Source organism: Neolamprologus multifasciatus, chromosome 6, assembly GCF_963576455.1.
Source record: "Neolamprologus multifasciatus chromosome 6, fNeoMul1.2, whole genome shotgun sequence".
In the NCBI taxonomy this organism is placed as follows: domain Eukaryota; kingdom Metazoa; phylum Chordata; class Actinopteri; order Cichliformes; family Cichlidae; genus Neolamprologus; species Neolamprologus multifasciatus.
The window spans coordinates 27,798,734-27,816,257 of record NC_140444.1 but is presented as its reverse complement, the minus strand read 5'-3'; the positions used below and the strand labels follow the sequence as shown (position 1 = coordinate 27,816,257).

Here is a 17,524-nt window from a genome sequence, read left to right as displayed (position 1 = left end):
ACAGATGACTTGATGTTCTTTTTTTTTCCTTCAGACTTCCACCAATCAGTGAACTTTAAGGTTTATACCAGAAAGGCATCATATTGCAAAAAACCCAACAAAATCATATAAACAGTTCACATGCATGTGTTGGGAAAAGAAGGGAAAACAAACACAACCTGACCTAGGGTGAGCCTTTGGTGGCTAAACAGTAATGGTAACTTTCTTCTGGCTTTGCCAAACAGCAAAATACAATTTTTTTTCTCTTTTCATGAAAAACCCAGAAGTGAAAGAAGCTGCATCTGTGAAAGCGTGGCTACCTTTGGCTCTGGAGGGTGAGGATGGTGAGGAACGAATGACGGGTTTCTTTAGGCTGCTGCTGGGTCTGTAGGCATCCACTGGTTTAGGGGAAGTTGCAGCTCGGCTCTGAGATGGAGCATTCACTTGGGAGCTTGACGGCTCAGACTTCCTTCTCTTCCTGTAGTCACTGGCAGCACTACAGTAAAGAACGGGCCAAACAGTCAGTGAATCCAGTTTGCAGAAGGTAAATGGTAAATGGTAAATGGCCTGTATTTGTATAGCGCTTTTACTAGTCCCGCCTAGGGACCCCAAAGCGCTTTTACACGTCCAGTCATCCACCCATTCACTCTCACATTCACACACTGGTGGAGGCAAGCTACAGTTGTAGCCACAGCTGCCCTGGGGCAGACTGACAGAAGCGAGGCTGCCATATCGCGCCATCGGCCCTTCTAGTCATGAGTGATTGAATTGACAACAGGCAAAAATAAAATAAATTAAAAGTAACCCAGTAGTTTTAAGAAATAACCTCTTTTGTAAGAAATGATGCTACTGACAAAAGGAGATGTTGAATTTACATAGAATACTTTATAGGTTTTATATATTGAGAGAATGTTAAAATCACTATGAATCAATATGAAAACCTTGAATACATTTCCAGTATATCTAAGATCATCATACAAAGTACCAGATTATACTTAAATCCAAAAACAAAACAAAGGGAATAAAGTAACTTGAGTTTTAAATGTTAAATGTTAAAATCCAAGGGGGCTTTCTATTCAGGACAGTTAAATAAATGACCCGGCCTATTCATCACATCCCCGCTCTACCCTCTCTCTTCACAGAGTATAATGCATCCGAATAAGCAGGCCATTGATGAAAGGGAGTGGGATGAGGGGAGGAACAGGGGTTGAGCATCAATAGGTTTGCTGGGTTCATTTATTCTGGCTCAGCTCGTGAAAAAAAAAGAAGAAAAAAAAAAAGAGGCAAAGCGCCCTACCATCAGTGACAAAAGCAAAATTAAGACTTCACAAGTCATCATTTACTGGACACGCATGGGATGTTTGTGCGAGCGACAATGTGAGAAAGACCTTAGTTTTTCTACTGAGCTGAATCACAACAAGGACAGCTGCTGGTGAAAGGATGGGGGAGGGGGAAGAGGGGATGAGGGTGATGCAGAGGAAAATAAAAGAAGCAGCAGTTACCTTGCAGGTCTCTCTGGAGCCTTGTCAGCAGGAGTGATGTGGAGGGATGTCTGGAATAGGGCAGACAACAAAAGAGAAAAGTGAGCCCCGCAGGAACAAAGACTTGAGGCAGAGCAGCTTACAATACACAGCCTGCATGCGGTTGTTGCTGTGCCACACTCAAAACACTCCCCCAGCGTAAGGCGCAATGGATGCTGGTTCCACGTGGCACACCTGACCAAGAAGAGGCCCTGCTGGTGCACACATACCGAAGACAAATTTCTGGTCTCTGTCGTGCTGCTCTGAAGGATGATGGAAAAGGTGATGCACTGAAGGGTGTTATGGAGGTTCAGCTCAGGGGGGCAAATGTTACCCTGCAAAAACTGGCATGGATCAGCTGGAATGGGTCTTAGTGGTATAGAGTGTTCAACGCTGATGACAAAAGTAGGGAAATCAACAGCATCGATTGCAATCACATTTATACTGGGATAAATGTGTGATTACCCTATGATGACTTGGGTAGGTGCTAGTCCTCGACTCCCATGATCATGAAGTAGACTGAATTGGATTGAGAAAAATGATGGATGGACACTTATGTCTGAAGCATCTATTGGTTTTCTAAAGTTTTGAGCTCATACTGTAATGTTACCAAAGGTAATAAAAAAGAATGACATGAACCAGCACTTCAAAGCTTCAAATGTTCAATAGCCTTCACAAAACAACCCACTCAAATTTTAGTAAATGGCTAGCATTTTAATTTAAACTCACAGTACATTCATTTTTAGCAGTTGTATCTTAAATATGTCTTAGCAATCGAAAAACTGATTGCTGTGACAGGTTAGAAATGGTACAATTAACACTACTGGAACACTTGTGAATGTGAGATTACCTCAATGCGCTGGCGAGCGGAGATGTCTGGATTATAATCCAGCCGTTTTTTAGGAGGCTTGAGCCCCAAGCAGCAGCAGTGAGCAGGAAGGGGAGGAGAAGAGGAGGAGGAATAAGAAGGTGAAGATGGAGGAGGTGAAGGAGGAGAAGCGGTGGTGACATCATGGGGGGGGGAACAAAAAAAACATGTGGAGAGAGTGACACCTGTTAGAGAACCTGAGTAACCACAGACAACCACAGCACATGTGATTTGCTTGTATCAGACACGTGTGCACTTACTCCAACACACTGACACACACCTACATATATCTATTCATCACACATGTTCTTTGATATGCACTTTCTAATGTATTCTATTTATTAGTTTTTTCCCTTAAACTGCAGCTTGTCGAGGCTAAAACAACGCAGGCCTACTACACCAGCCTATAAACCACGCCTACTACACCAGCCTATAAACCACACCAACACACGCAACTGTGCCTATTTACCACACACACATGCAGAGTGTAAGAACAAGCTGTGAGCAAAAAGCAAAGTGAAGCACAAGCTGCGACACTGTGTTTATTTGAGAGTGCAAGGACTTGCACAATCAAATGCTGTGACTTATCGCCTGAATCGAAAACTGAACACAGTGTGTGGTTCTGACCGTGGCCGTATCAGTCAGATAAAATGTCTACACTCTAAGGGCTTATTGAGTGATGTGAAACAGTGAAAACATTGCAGGTAGAAATCTCACAAAACAGCTAAACATGACTGTGAGAAGACAGAAAGTCATGCCAGATCTGAATGTGAAATTTTCACCTGAACATTTCGAATAAGCCCAGCAAGTCAACACCTGATGTCATGCGTTGGCATGGACAGAGGCATGTCCATGTGACACTTTGTAAATCAGACAGGTTGTGGGTAATTTGATCCCACATTTATGACTAGAGGCGATCTCTGCCTCAAGTCACTATGACATTATTACCACTTACATCCATCAGAGGGCACTACAGCATTTAGCTTCAAAGTATGCAGAGCATTCCCTCATAGTACTGCAAGGGTCGAATGAATAAACAGGGTATGTAAAGGCAGATTGACAAATAAATACTGGCATGTACAGTACTACGCAAAAGTCTTGAGCCATTCTTATTCTTTATGTGTTCTTCACCACAGTCTGAACTCTCTCAGGCAGCTTTCTTGTCATTTCTTTAAGTAGACTTCAGCAATAGTTCTCCAGGCTCCAGTTCTTTTTTCAGTGTTTCTGCCTTTTGTTTTGTACTCTGTCAAGATGATACCACAAGGCTTCATTAATATTAATGTCCCGGCTCTGGGAAGGCCAATACATAACTGATAGTGTTTTACTTCCTAGGTATGCTTTTGCAGCATTGGCATTGTTTTTGAGGTCATTATCATGCTGAAAAATGAAGCCACCAGACGCTTTCGCCCAATACCACTGGCTGAAATGCCCCAAACCATGACAGTGCCTCCACTGTGTTTTATAGATGGCTGCAGACACTGTTGTACCTCTCTCTAGACCTCCTATGTACATACTGATTACAATTTGTGAACAAAAAGTTTCAAATTCAGATTCATGACTATAAAGCTTGCTGCCAATCAGCTGAAGGATTAGCTGCATCTCTCAGGTCCTGTCAGGTCTTTACTGATTTTTTCCTACTTCTCGAGGACATGACTTTTAGCTGTAACCATTTTTTTTAATGCCTTCTTAGGTCATTTCTTGTTTTGTCCCCAACTTGTCCAGTTTCCTAGAAATTTTAAAACTCACACTGCACACCAAGTTTTACAACAATAGTATGTTATGTTATGCCTGTCAACTATTTTCATGGATTTAGCAAAAGAAATGGGAACAAATGATGTGTTTTTCGTGACAGGCTGCTAGTAACAAAGTGCCTAAAGGTAATATTTAAAACTGCTTCTTTGCCAAGTTGTCATATGTGTAGAGACAACACTGATTCATTCCTTGACTTAAGAGCCCGTTTCATGCTTGAATGATTCATAGGTCAGCGTTGTGAGGCTTAGCTAACAAAAACACATTCTTCTGAAAATGGTGATGCAGAATGACTGGAATGAAAAAGCAGATTGAAAAAGCAGCCAATGTCCAAAGAAAAACTTCAGAAAGCCCAGAGAACTAAAGAAATTACAAGAAAGTCTGGCTTCTTAGACGCTAAATATGAAGAATTGAGAAGTGGCTAAAGACTTTGGCAAAGTACTGTATGATAGATACTGAACAAAATTACACAAATTATTTAAGAAAGAGTTTAGAGCAAAAAGTAAATATCAGTAGAATCTCTGCTACTGCATCTTTTTTATTAATGTTTTGACTGTTCATGACCTCGAGTTATCTCAAACGTTTGGAGGCCACTGCCTTTAAACCATTTCCTGCTTATTTTTGAACAAGATGCAGAAATGAACCAACTGAAATAAAAGTGTCCAGGTTCACGTGGGAGCATTTTAGTGCCTGCTAGTCAAAGAACCAAAAACCCCAGCAGCATAGAGATATACCGCAGTTGTCACAAAGGTGTTTTGGGGGTAAGGAAGGGGGCACCAAACACGCACCAAACAAGTATCACATGCCCAAACAACTAGCCCCACCCAGTCTAATAGCACAGACATAAAAAAAAAGTCCTGGGTGGAGTGGAGATAGTGGGTGTATGCCTATGAGAGAGTTGTGTTTAAAGGAGTAGCTAGGCCCTGACTTACCGGCCGCCCAAACTCCAGCTCGGAAAAGAACTTATACCAAGGCTCGTTCTCTAAATCTATGTCATCATAGGTCTGGGAAAGCATGACAGTGACAGAGAGAGGAAGTAGAAGAAAGACAGGAGAAAGGAAGTGTGGAAAGAAGTCACACACAAAGAGAGACATGGTCCTCGTGGTTAGGAATGGGCACAGGTGGCAAAGGGAGATGGGCACAGGATGAACCAGGATGAAGGCTTGCCCATGGAAACAAAAGTGTTGCAGCAGAGCCCATTTACAGCTCAAGTTTCACTTCTACAGTACAGTGGTCAGTCAGTCTAGAGCAACAAACTGCCACAATCCAAAAAGGGCTCAGGCTAAACATGTAAATAATAACTGTAGCTGACTACGCTTTTGTGCTGCTGTATGCATTTATACAGTCTATAAACATCAAGCACAAACAGCACCATGAACCACTCAGAAGTGAATGTTTTTGAATGAAAAAAGACAACATTTAGATGTTTTTCATGTTTTAAAATGATGTCCATATTAATGTTTTAGTTGCCTTAGTTTTGTTGTATGTCTTGATGCCTTTTAAGACACGTTCAAATAAAAGGTCAGCTTGTTTGATTTGTTTCCATTTACTGTTACTTGAACTGTAGAGATGGCATTGTGTGTTTTACCACGCTGTCTGCTCTTTCTAACCCCAATCCCACATAAAATGGAGTTTTCATGCCAAATGAAAAACTGCCAGGAGATGTTTTGTAGGTGTTGTAGTGCTACATCTCTGGCTTAAAAGAAAATTCAGCTTTCAGATGGATGAGTCACCCTGGAAAAAAAAAAAAAACAGAAGCCTGGCGCAGAGACTGCCAATCACACAAATGCATTAGGGACACTTGCACACACACATCTAAAGAACAAGAGTAACAGAAAAACATTTTTTGCCTCTTAAAGGCCATAATTACCCAAACGGGTGCGTCATCAACATACAGGTTGTTTTAGGGGGGACACTTTTTTACTTTGGTTAATGGAGAAAAAAAATTATACCGAGCAGCACATTAGACAGCGTGGGTCCTTCTACAGCTTTCTCCTTTATTACCTCTGCCTATCAGGAACTGACTCATGCATTATTGCCCTGGGAGCACTCTCAGCAGTCATCACATTAAACATCTGCGAAACATCCACAAAACGCTTCCTTTATTCCTTTTTTTTTTTTGCAAAGACAACTCATTTGTAACACATTATTCATTATTCCGTCCTAATCTCAAATACTATTTTTTTTCAGTCCCGCCTGTCAACACAGTCAGTTTTTGCATCTTTTTCCTGCTATGTGCTTTGTCCTTCACCCCACACAAACATTAACACTGAGTACTGTCGCTAGCAGATGTAAGCACTGGAAGCTTTTAACGCCCACATTGTGTCTGACAGGAGAGCCATGTGAAAGCCAACAATATAATGACATACTAATGTCTGTCTACCAGACTAGCAAGTTTCAACAACAACAACAAAAAAGGCGCTCTTGCTTGTGACTATTTTTTCACTCTAAAAACAGCCTGAGCAGTGACTGAATTATTTAATCTTCTACCAAACGATACCAAGAAATACTGTGAGGAAATCACTTGATGTGTCGCCGTTCTCACACGATGCCAGGGTGAAGATAAACAGGGAGGCATGTCTCTGCATATTTTAAGAGGGGTGGGAATTTCAGTATTTAAAAATAAATAAATAATAAATTACTCACTGGTCTTTCATGCTCCAAGATAGAGGACTTCCCAGGCTCGTACTCAAAAATACTCTTGGGTTCTGCGCGGTACTTTCGCGTGTCCACTTTTCGGTCTGGAGGACCCCATTCATTGCTGGTGTGAGAGAAACAAACACATGCTTTTTCAGAAAAAACGCTCGAGATAACTGACATTAAAATAAAGATTATTAAAAATATTATAGCATATCAATATATCATCAATATTAGTTAATATTGAGAAAGTTTGCACTTACGCGTCTGTCAAGTCCCTCTCGCGATCACTGTCTCTCGCCCTCAGTTGGAGAAGGGATGGCATGGGTGGAGGGGGTGGGGGTACAGGGGATGGTGAAAGCTCCCGAGGTCCAAGATGCCCTTCATTGTTATCCGAGGGGCTCTTGGACAGAGGCCTGTAGGTATGTGTCCGAGGGGCAGGGTGGGCCATGGTGGTGCTGGATGACAGGCTGTAGTTATCTGGCAAGGACAGGATGGAGGAGAGAGTGGAGGCAGAAGCAACAAGGCCAGTAAGCCAGAAAGGAAGGTTGGGAAGAATGATTGATTTTTAGGAAATACACAGGAGCAGGTCTCACCATTGTTTACGAGAGCATATGAAGCATTGTATGTGTCGGAATAGTCGTCATCTGTAGAGGAAATGTACAAAACAGTTGATTGTACACAGGGTACAAGTTTGTTCTCAAAGATAGCACTTTTAACCAGCCTGGAAATGAACAGTTACACAAGTAATTTTCTATTCAGCTATAAGTATATTAAAAGCACCAAAGCAACATGATCCACTTTCCCAGAACTCTTTCTGAACTTTAAAGATGAAAGATGACTGAAATTCTGACTAAAACGAATCAAGGTTGCAGGATGGGGAAAGCATACTACTGCCTGTGCTTCCAGTAAAATCACAAAAATAAAATGCATCAAGACCATAATGAGCCTTTGGATGAGTTCTCAGCGCACACACCCATGAAATAGTCTGTGTATCTGAGAGTGCATGAGTTTTTTGTGTGTGCTCTTGTAGCAGAAGGCTGAGCAGTTTAGAACAAACAAGCCTTGTACTGATTCTGTGATTCTGTCAAGCCCACAAAATTAGAGCAGATTTCCCAGGATGGCTCTGTGTTTATTAGAGGTTTCTCTCCATTCCTCCTCACAATCTAACGAGCTCTGGGATCATCTGGGTCTTTTGGTTTAATGAGAACTGGCATGCAAACACACACACACACACAAAATATGCACACGCATACAAATAGCATGCATACATGACCAATTCTGCATGAAATGTCTAATAATCTTCACATGAGTTGCACATCATTTCAGCACGCTACAGCAGAGGCCTTACCTGCTTTGTGAACTTTGTGAATCTGTTTGAACATAGTTTTGTACCAGTCTTTGGGCCTATCCACTGTCTGCAGACAAAGAAATAACCATAAAGAGTTATGTGCCGTTAAATGTAACAGAAATGTGAAGGCTGAATTTAGAAACTATAAATTCAAAAATAAACGGACTCACAACATGTTATTGGACATTCTAGAGCTGAAAAAACACAGTAAGCCTTTTGAAGCATTTATACTTCACACAGGGATAATATAAATAATTTAACTAATATAAACAGACTAATACTAATATAAATATAACTAATATAAAGAATAAAACCAAGACTGCGTCTTATCCTAAAGAAATATTTATTTTGCTTGCCAATAAGGTTATTCTGTCATGGCTGCTTGTGTGTTGTTGTTTTCTGTTGATTAAACAAACAAACCCGTTAAATTAAGTAAGCACTAATTATGAAACCCTGGCCGACGTTTAGTTGGTGCATCCCTACATCTAATATCAGGCTAGTGTCTGACCACTGGCTAAAGTTGCTTTATTCACACAACTCCTGCTCTGTATGGCTGCTTTTCACATATAGTGTGTTTGTAACTTGTATAACTGTTTTCACTTGACATTTGTTAACATTTTAAAAGGTTAAGATAGTCTTTTGTTTAGACAGCTTCAGAATATCAGTTTGCCAGAAATTTTGATAATATTCAGTAACCATACAAGTCTCACCAAGAACTTACACTGAATATTCATATGAAAAGAAACACAAGAGCTGTGAAAAAACAGATTTTTAGAATATTTGGCGATGATAGTGTTTAAATATGTGGATAATATGTGGAACCTCTGTTTGTGTCTGTGTATTCCTCAGAGACCTTTAGGACATTTTTTGGTTATATCAGCTATTATATCGTCATTTTTGCAAGCAAACAAAATGGCTTATAACACCTTATAAAAGCATCTTATAGGTTTAATTTCATGAGAATAACATTCAACATGTATACACAAAACTCAAATTATGCATGGTACATTATTATTACATGACATCATTACTTAGCAATGGGCTAAAATGATCCGTTATTAGCATATGGCCTGTATCTACCACTCCTTTTTTACGCTTTTCTCAGTGTGATTAAGTGTCAACAGGACAAACGATACTGTAGCATGGGCAACTACTTTTTTAATATTCTAAAATCAGACACTTGCTGCAGCCCTTAGTAGGGCTGTGGGGTCCTTCTTTATAACTATGACTTTGAGATCTTAAAATGAGCAATTGAAAAAACAAAAAACATGATGTTTATGTAAGGTCAGAATATTTAAATGCATAGTTTAAATAGCCACAAATGATACACTATCACTTACTTGAATGACTACTATGTCAGTTTGTCTTGGTATGACTATCAGTGTGTATGTTCAAGTCAAGCTGCCTCAGCAGGTTCAGTTTTGAACCACAAAGGTGTCGAATCCTTGTTGGTACAAAACCAAAGCGGGGGCTCTGCTTGCTGTGGCTGGAGAATCAAGGAGAGACCCTGGTATGTGTGCCTTTGTGTAAACAGTATAGATCTAACAGACACTTAAAAAAAGACCCATCAAATGGCAGAGAGACTTAATCCTCTCTTTATTCAGTAGCACTAAACAATGTGCCTGGATTCCGGTCAGAGAGGAGGCAGTTTGGCTCCACAGAGAAAGAGTGTGTGACTGTGCACGCAGCACTGGCACAGCCAAGAGACGCACCAATTACCACTTCACTCTCCACGGTTACCAAACAGAGTGGCCACAAAAATGTTTGCCCGCTTAAAACAAGGAGCATCTGTTTTTCTTCTCTCCTGCTTTCGTCTCTTTTCAACTCTTTTCGTTTATTGCTCGTCTCTTATTCTCCCCATTTCTCTTTCTCTCATTTTGTAGCTCAGCATGCATTCCTTTAAATGCTGCTCTTCAACCAACCGATAACTGAGTGAAGTGTTAATACACAAAAAGCTTTAACAGAGATAACACACAGGGACACGCTCCTTGACAAGTAATCAGCAAGGACCTTGTAGTACCAAAGCAAAGACCTTGTTTGAGCTCATCTTCATGACTAGCACACAGAAGGAAGCGAAACTGAGATAGTGAGAGTGGGAGAGAGTCTTTGAACATGGGGTCAAAAGCTGTTGACAGCTTCAAGTAATTCCTTGCTTAAAAAAAACTGTTCACACAGGAAGGCAGGAGAAAATGGCTTCAAAGAAACTCCTCTGCTTTACTACAGCATCTACGAGAGCAGGTCTACTGGAAAGCAATGTGTTGAGCTCCCTGTATGAGTTCTCTCACCGTGCGGATGGCGATAGGAATGCCTGACTCATCAACTGGGCCGATGCCTTCGTAGTGGGGGGCTTTAATGACCGACACCTTCTTTTCTTCTTCTGAGAAACGGGCAATGGGCACAGTGCTGCTGATGCTGGTGTGCCCTGACACCACAGACTCTCTGGTGACTGTTTCACTGCCCTCTGGATCCGAGAAGGAAGCAGAGAAAGAGGAGACAGACGTGTTAGTAATACAGGTCCTCCACAAGCTCCAGTTAAATGTTTGTAATGGATAGACTTCTACAGATACAGATTATATATGAATCCTAAGACATAGATACATACACCTTACTTAGCATCTTAACGTTTACAGTTACACTGTAAAGATCCTTTTACATTTGCAATGATGTAACGTTTGCTCATCTGTGAGATGTTTCAGTTCAATTATCTGACTGATTTTAGGTTCTATTTTCTGCATGTGCTTGTGTAGTCTTAAGTCTTAAGTCTAATGTCTTTCAATCTTTTTAGGCATATCACCATAGATCAGTGACTCACCTGAACTCCTGCTCTGTCTCTGAAGCCCCGTGTGGAGTGAGACAGGAGGTGGAGGATATGATGGGGGAGACAGCGGCCTATGTGGGTGGCTAGTACTTCCATTCATTGCGTGAGAAAGAACCTGGCCCTAGGAGTGACCCAAAACCCAGAAACAGGGAGTGTAAGAAAATCACCAATAGCAGACATAACCTACACTACTTATGGTTGTAAAGCTCTATAACATTGGCTTAACATAATATATATATATTTTTAAAAAATTGTGGAAACAAAAGGATTAGCCGCCAGGTAACACTTCATGATAACCATTGCTAAGGATGGATACTAGTGGACTAAAAATCATAAGAGTTGGGAACCTGGACAGTGACGTCTGTGTGGTCTCTGTCGGTGTGTAGTTTTATTGTCACTTGCTGTTTACATTTGTTATAGGCCCTCAAAATACTGCATATGTTTATGAAAAGATTGTGGTTTGGGTAAATATTCAAGGAACCAATATAAGACCAAGGCTAAAGGACACCTTGTGCATACATGTGAGACACCTGCACAGTTGAATAAACAGCAGTATTTAATCCCCCAGGAGTGAGAACAGGCAGGTTAATCATTACTGAAATGCTAATGCGGTTTTGCAATAAACACAAAACAGAAGTTTATAAAATGTTGCTTGTGTTGGTGACATCATAATGTAACAGCTACTAAATCTAAGTTATAACTTCATTAAAACTAAAACAAATCATCGTTTATTTATAGTAAATTAACCACTTAGTAAAGATTAATTAACAATCAATTTGTGGTTTATTAGCAATGGCTATTACAAAGTCTTACCATCCAACATTAGTCATCACATTGTTCCAATCAGAGCGGGTAAAAGAACCAGTTCTGATTAAGAGTGGATGGACATGTGAACATACAGTGAACGTGATTCACAGTAAGTTGTGAATCTGAAGTGACTAAAACATAAAGACAGTTAGTGGGGGGAAGGGTCACTCACTGAAACATGTCACAGTGTACATAAAATACATAAAAAAAGAAAAATAAACAAAAGACTAAAACAGAGACAGTAAGCCCATTCACACACATCTCATTAATTAGTTAACAAATATCTGACATAAACAAGATAGTGGACAGGATATCTTTACAATGGGATGCTCTTCCCATTCAATATGCCACAGGAAGAAGTTACATTAACTGAAAAAGAATAAAAAGACTGTACAGTGCTGTGAAAACCATTTACCCCCTTCCTGTTTTCATAGTTTTGTTTTTTCCCCCAAATTTCTCCCTCTTAAATGATTCAGATCATAAAACAAATTTTGACATTAGAAAAAGATAACCCATGTAAAAGCAATGCAGTTTTTAAACGATGATTTAATTTACTAAGAGGAAAAAATGGCATCCATGGGAGAGTTCCAACGAGCAAATCACTGCTGACCGAAAAGAACAGAGCGACTGTCTCACATTTACCAGAAAACATCTTGATGATCCCCAAGACTTGGATACAAAAGACAACCAACAAACCAAACCAAACCAAACGGCAAAGTCTGGACTTTAATCTCATTGAGACTTTCTGGCATGACCTTATACAGGTTGTTCATGCTGGAAACCCCACAAAGCTGAAATGATTCTTCAAAGAGTGGGACAACATTCCTTCATAGCGATCTGACACAGATCATTGACAGTTATACTTGCTGCTGTGGGTGGCATAGTTATATTTTCTGAAACTTGTGAGAACTAAGCAAAGATCTATGAACTCATGAAGGGCGAATACTTTTTCACAGCAGTGCATTTCAGTTTTAAAGTTTGCCTGTTCACACCAAAGATTCATGGTGAAACAAGAGGGATGTACTACAGAGCCAGAGCACCATCATCTTCGACTCAGCTAACCCAAAGAAAGAGTGACTAAAAAACTAATTGCTTTAAGTGTGCTTGGCTTACAATGCTATTATGTTGTCATATGAGTAGTATAAAATTATGTAAAAAACAAAAACACACGCACTTATTATTTTTATACATAGGTTCAAGTGAGATTGCCTGCCTGTAGTACCCTAAGCTATTTACACAGAGAATACTAATTAAAGCTACTTATTAGAATATGATTTTTTAATATCCTGAATAAAGAAAGGCCAATATGATATTTTAGTCATAGTAGTCATATAGCAGAAAGATAAAGTATTATTTATATAGCGCCAATGTGCCTCAATGTGTTTCATACTGTAAGGTAGGTACCCTACAATAATAGAGAAAACCCCAATATCAGACAACCCCCCTATGACCAAAAACTTTGTAACAGTGGGAAGGAAAAACTCCCTTTTAACAGGAAGAAACAACAAAAATGACTAATTAACTTCTCATGGTAACATTGTATATCTCATTGAAAAAAAGGTTTGAAGGATTCTGTATTTAGAATACTTTTGCAAACACTTGTTATCCACATAGCGATTAGCAGTGTAGTTACATACATTTGCAAAGCACTGCATGCTCTCACCAAAGGCAAAAATTAGATTAAAATACTAAGAAACAAGTTTACCAAAATGAAATCTACTGCTTTCAATATCATACTTGCATAACTGCAAACACAGCATACACATGTATGTTCTCCTAGCATAACATAGAGAAACAATAAAGCAGAATATGTCTATTCGCAGTGTAATATAATGAGCTGAATGGTCACATAATTACAGTCCAAACACATGCTGCAGTGTTAAAAAAAAGAAAAAGAAAAACAGCAGGAGTTCAGTCTTTTTAGACGCTAATAACCCATAGCTAATGGCTTCCAGCAGAGTACTTCACCTTCACCTTAGAAAAATCACTTCATTGCATCATGAATTTTTGATATGAACTGGCCTTAAGAAACAGTGTAATAGCACACAATGGCAAAAACGACAAAAGAAGGAGAAATATAGACACGCATAGACATGTTTGAATGAGTATAGACAGTAACATAATAAGGGAACAAAGAGGGCTGGATTTAATTTCAGTATCTGACAGGCAGGGTGTAGCTAACAGTTAGTGAAAGTTAAAAATTGGTAGTGATCACACACTTTGTAGAGTTCTGATTCAGCCATCAAAATGAGTGGAGGGAGCGTGGGAACCAACTGTTCTTTGTAATGATGTATGTTATAGAGGTGACTTGGATAATTACATTAGTGAAAGTGGCTGCTGCAGCAGTGGAGGCCACAGAGGTTGTTAGCACATCATCACGGCCAGCAGTGGGCGTGTAGGTAGAGACATGGCTCAGAGTGGGCGATGGTGTGGGTGAGGCGACAGGCGAGTCCAGGCTACAGATCTGCAGCTCGTCCAGCAGACCGACCGTGGATGTCGAGTAGTGGCTGAGAGCTGACACGGTAACGGGGGAAGCTGAGGGCGAGGCACAGCTCACACTGCTGACTGCGCCGTGGCTTGGCCCGCTGGCCGCACCAGCTGTGCCACCAGCTCCACTTGGGACATACGGAGTGGGTGATAGTGCCTTGGGCATTAGACCTGACAGGTAGTCAAGTGACTCTGAGCTGTGGTAGCGATAGGGGGAGTGCCGTGCTGTGGGGTCAGGCGAGGGAGGCCCCTGAGGTTGAAATAAAAGGTAATTCATTGGAAAAGGAGGAAAGGAGGAGAGTGCTTAGTGATATAATTTATTAGACATGGTGTCAAAAGGGATGTGTAAAAATAACATGTGACAACAGGTGAATTACTGTTGTGAAACCACACTGTGTCATAAAGCTGCAGCACCCTCTTCTGAATGCATTAATGCTGGAAACTGAAGATGTTTTGTTAGTTCACACTTTACAGAAAAAGCACCAGATTACATGGTAATTAACTGTGGTGTACAACATATTATACACTTGGTTAAAATGCAGTACAAGTTCACACAAATGTAGAATCACTGTTTGGTTCAGTGGAAGGTATTATCAAGAACAAGAACGAACTAAAGGGCAACACACACAAGTAGAAGACATGCATTAAAACCCCTACGGTATATCTGCTTTAACAGAATGCCTCAGTCAGACTCAACATATAAGAAAATAAGCTAGTTTAGAATTTAGGCCATCACTGTAATAGTAGCTTGACTACTTCTGTTATTTCTGGGGACCTACTGCAACCAAGTGACATGATGCAGTTGGTGTGTTACCCTTTAATCAGTCTTGATGTCACCAAGACATAAACCCAGTGACTGGATTAAAGTGACCTTTAAATGAACACAACTGTGTATTTTGCTCTGCTGTACCGGTCTGTAGTCAATTATGTACCAACAGTTTTGCAGGAGAGGGCCTTGGTGGAATTGCAGGAGGAGGCTTCGTCATCTCCACCTGGGATGGAGCTGGAGCTGCCATTTGATCTGAGACCTTGAGTTCCACTTTGGAGTTTGTCTTAGATGAAGCAGGATTTTTTTTATTCTCTTTGTCCAAGCGGACAGAAATCGAAGCTGTCTGTGTCACGGGTTGAGATAGGATGGGACTTCTTTGTGGAGGTGAGGAAGTGGGTGGAGGGGACCCTGTGGTCTGGGTCTTATGTTGGAGATCAACACAAGAATTGAGGTGTGCAGGAGGGTCAGGGATGGTGACAGGGGTTAGTGTAAGGGAAGACACCTTGCGTTCTTTTGTATTAGCATTGCGTGTGTCATTCGAGACAACGGACTCATTCAGCTGCTGGACTGTGTTTGCACTGGTTTCTGAGTATGAGTAGGATGATGTGCTTCTTACAGTGTAGGACTCTTTCAAGACTGCTTGCTCATTTTTAGTGATTGTTAGCATTCCAGGACACAAATCATTAGCCAGGCCAATAAGGGAACTGTAATTTTGAGGATTAGTGCCTGCAGGCGAGAAGTGAAAACTCTCTTTTCTGGGGGGTGGCAATGGCAATGGACTGATATCCTTGTTAGCCAATTAGAAAGTGCCAACCAATGTAAGTTCAAACAGCAAAAAAGAAAAACAAAACAGAAAAAAAAGCATCAGCACAAAGCATGAGATCAGAAAGTTTAAAATACTTGTTTCAGAATACAGCAACAATATATGTATATTATCCAAATTCCTAATGACGTTAAAAATAACTTTTTTCCCCACTCAGACACTCAAAAGCCAACAGAAGCACATTACGTCATGAAATTACACTTGTAATTAAATTTTAAATAGCAACAACAATGAAATAAATGCGCGAGTGTCTGTCAGTGTACTGTGAATGATGTTTCACCTGTGAGGGGGACTTTTTGTCCTGCAGATTGGGTCTGACGCTGCGAAAGCCTTTGGCAGCAAGCGATGAGCTGCTAGCATCTCCGTTTTTAAGGCCGTCTGTTGCGCTGTGTGACCGCCAAGAATCTGAAGATAAATTTAGTAATTTTACCATTACTCTAATGTTTTCTGACCAAGTTTGCTGGGATCTGTGGGATGTTTTACAGCAGTGTTAGGATTGTCCACCAGAAATCACCAAAAGCATCAGGCACTTACCCAAGTCCGATGAGTGAGAATCACTCCCTGGGGAAAAAAAGGACACAGCAATAATAAGCAACATGGCTGAGTGTTCCTTACATTCATCTCTGTAACAAACTCCAATATACACCTACTGTGCAAACATTTTTAAAAAGCTCTTAAACATCAAGATACAATTCACATCTAATTACCAAGAACTGCTTCTACTGCATTTTTAACAGCTAATGATTTTCCCCCCTGCATGCTACAACGTGTCTGTGGGTTTCCTCTTGAGGTTGCTTTCCCGTCAGCTTAAAGGATAGAGACAGAAAACTCATTCTTGAAGCAATTTTCACGCTTCACGCTGTAACAGGAGCATCATCTAAAGCAAACGGTAAAATCCACTATGAGCCACTTCAAGAAAGGCAAGTTGGAGCTTTAGGAAAATATATGAGATAACCTAAAAATGTCTTTGAATGAACTTAAAATTATCTAAAAGGAAGAAATCAAGAAATCGAGACTCTATAGAGACAGTTATCAAACTGAAATATCAAAATCTATGCCAAAATGATTTTTTTTTCTGCATTTCAAACTCCTGACATAAAAAGATATCAGCATTTGTTTCAGTGACTGAACTTGCTTCCTATGACTAAAAATACAATCAAATAACTGTAATCTAATTTAACATTGAACTCACAAACAATAGTACTCTGTGGTGAATCTTGTGTAACATTTCATTAACGATGCCATTTTCTGTACACACAGGATCTGAGGATAATTTAGCTTAGGTCAAGGAAACAGTGTAATGTCTAACCAAAAAAAGAAACATATATTAAAAAAAACCCTTTAAAAACATTAAGGTAATATACAGATAGACAGGGAGAAGACATTGTGGGATGTGAGAACATAATATCACTTTTACAAAGAAGAAGCAAAAGAATAACAGCACGTAGATACAAATATGATGAATGAGTGAAGGAAGCAAAAGTTAATGAACAAAAGGAAATGAAAGAATTACACAATGAACCGATTAGGAAAAATAGCATCCCACAATCCAAACATTGCTTAAGCATACTGAGGCAGCCACAGCCTATTTCAAAGTATTTCAAATATGTTCAAGCCATAACAGGATTTTCAACAACAACAAGCCACTTAGATGTACCTCATGTCCTTGACCGATAGTTTGGCTCAGCCAACACTTGCAGCGGCCTTTTATGTGGG

At 40.2% G+C, this 17,524-nt stretch overlaps 1 protein-coding gene across 1 annotated transcript in view; it reads right to left on the bottom strand.

The window, feature by feature from the left end:
* Positions 1–17,524, bottom strand: part of sorbs2a (sorbin and SH3 domain containing 2a) — a 49,559-nt gene that overhangs the window by 13,148 nt on the left and 18,887 nt on the right. The window contains exons 5-17 of the mRNA XM_085162330.1: positions 16,343–16,369; positions 16,089–16,213; positions 14,050–14,466; positions 10,917–11,043; positions 10,390–10,565; positions 8,105–8,171; positions 7,350–7,400; positions 7,017–7,233; positions 6,763–6,877; positions 5,049–5,120; positions 2,350–2,406; positions 1,482–1,531; positions 300–475 (exon numbers count right to left, since the gene is read on the bottom strand). Of these exons, the coding sequence (XP_085018456.1) occupies positions 300–475; positions 1,482–1,531; positions 2,350–2,406; positions 5,049–5,120; positions 6,763–6,877; positions 7,017–7,233; positions 7,350–7,400; positions 8,105–8,171; positions 10,390–10,565; positions 10,917–11,043; positions 14,050–14,466; positions 16,089–16,213; positions 16,343–16,369 (1,677 nt within the window). The remainder of the gene's footprint in view (positions 1–299; positions 476–1,481; positions 1,532–2,349; positions 2,407–5,048; positions 5,121–6,762; positions 6,878–7,016; positions 7,234–7,349; positions 7,401–8,104; positions 8,172–10,389; positions 10,566–10,916; positions 11,044–14,049; positions 14,467–16,088; positions 16,214–16,342; positions 16,370–17,524) is intronic.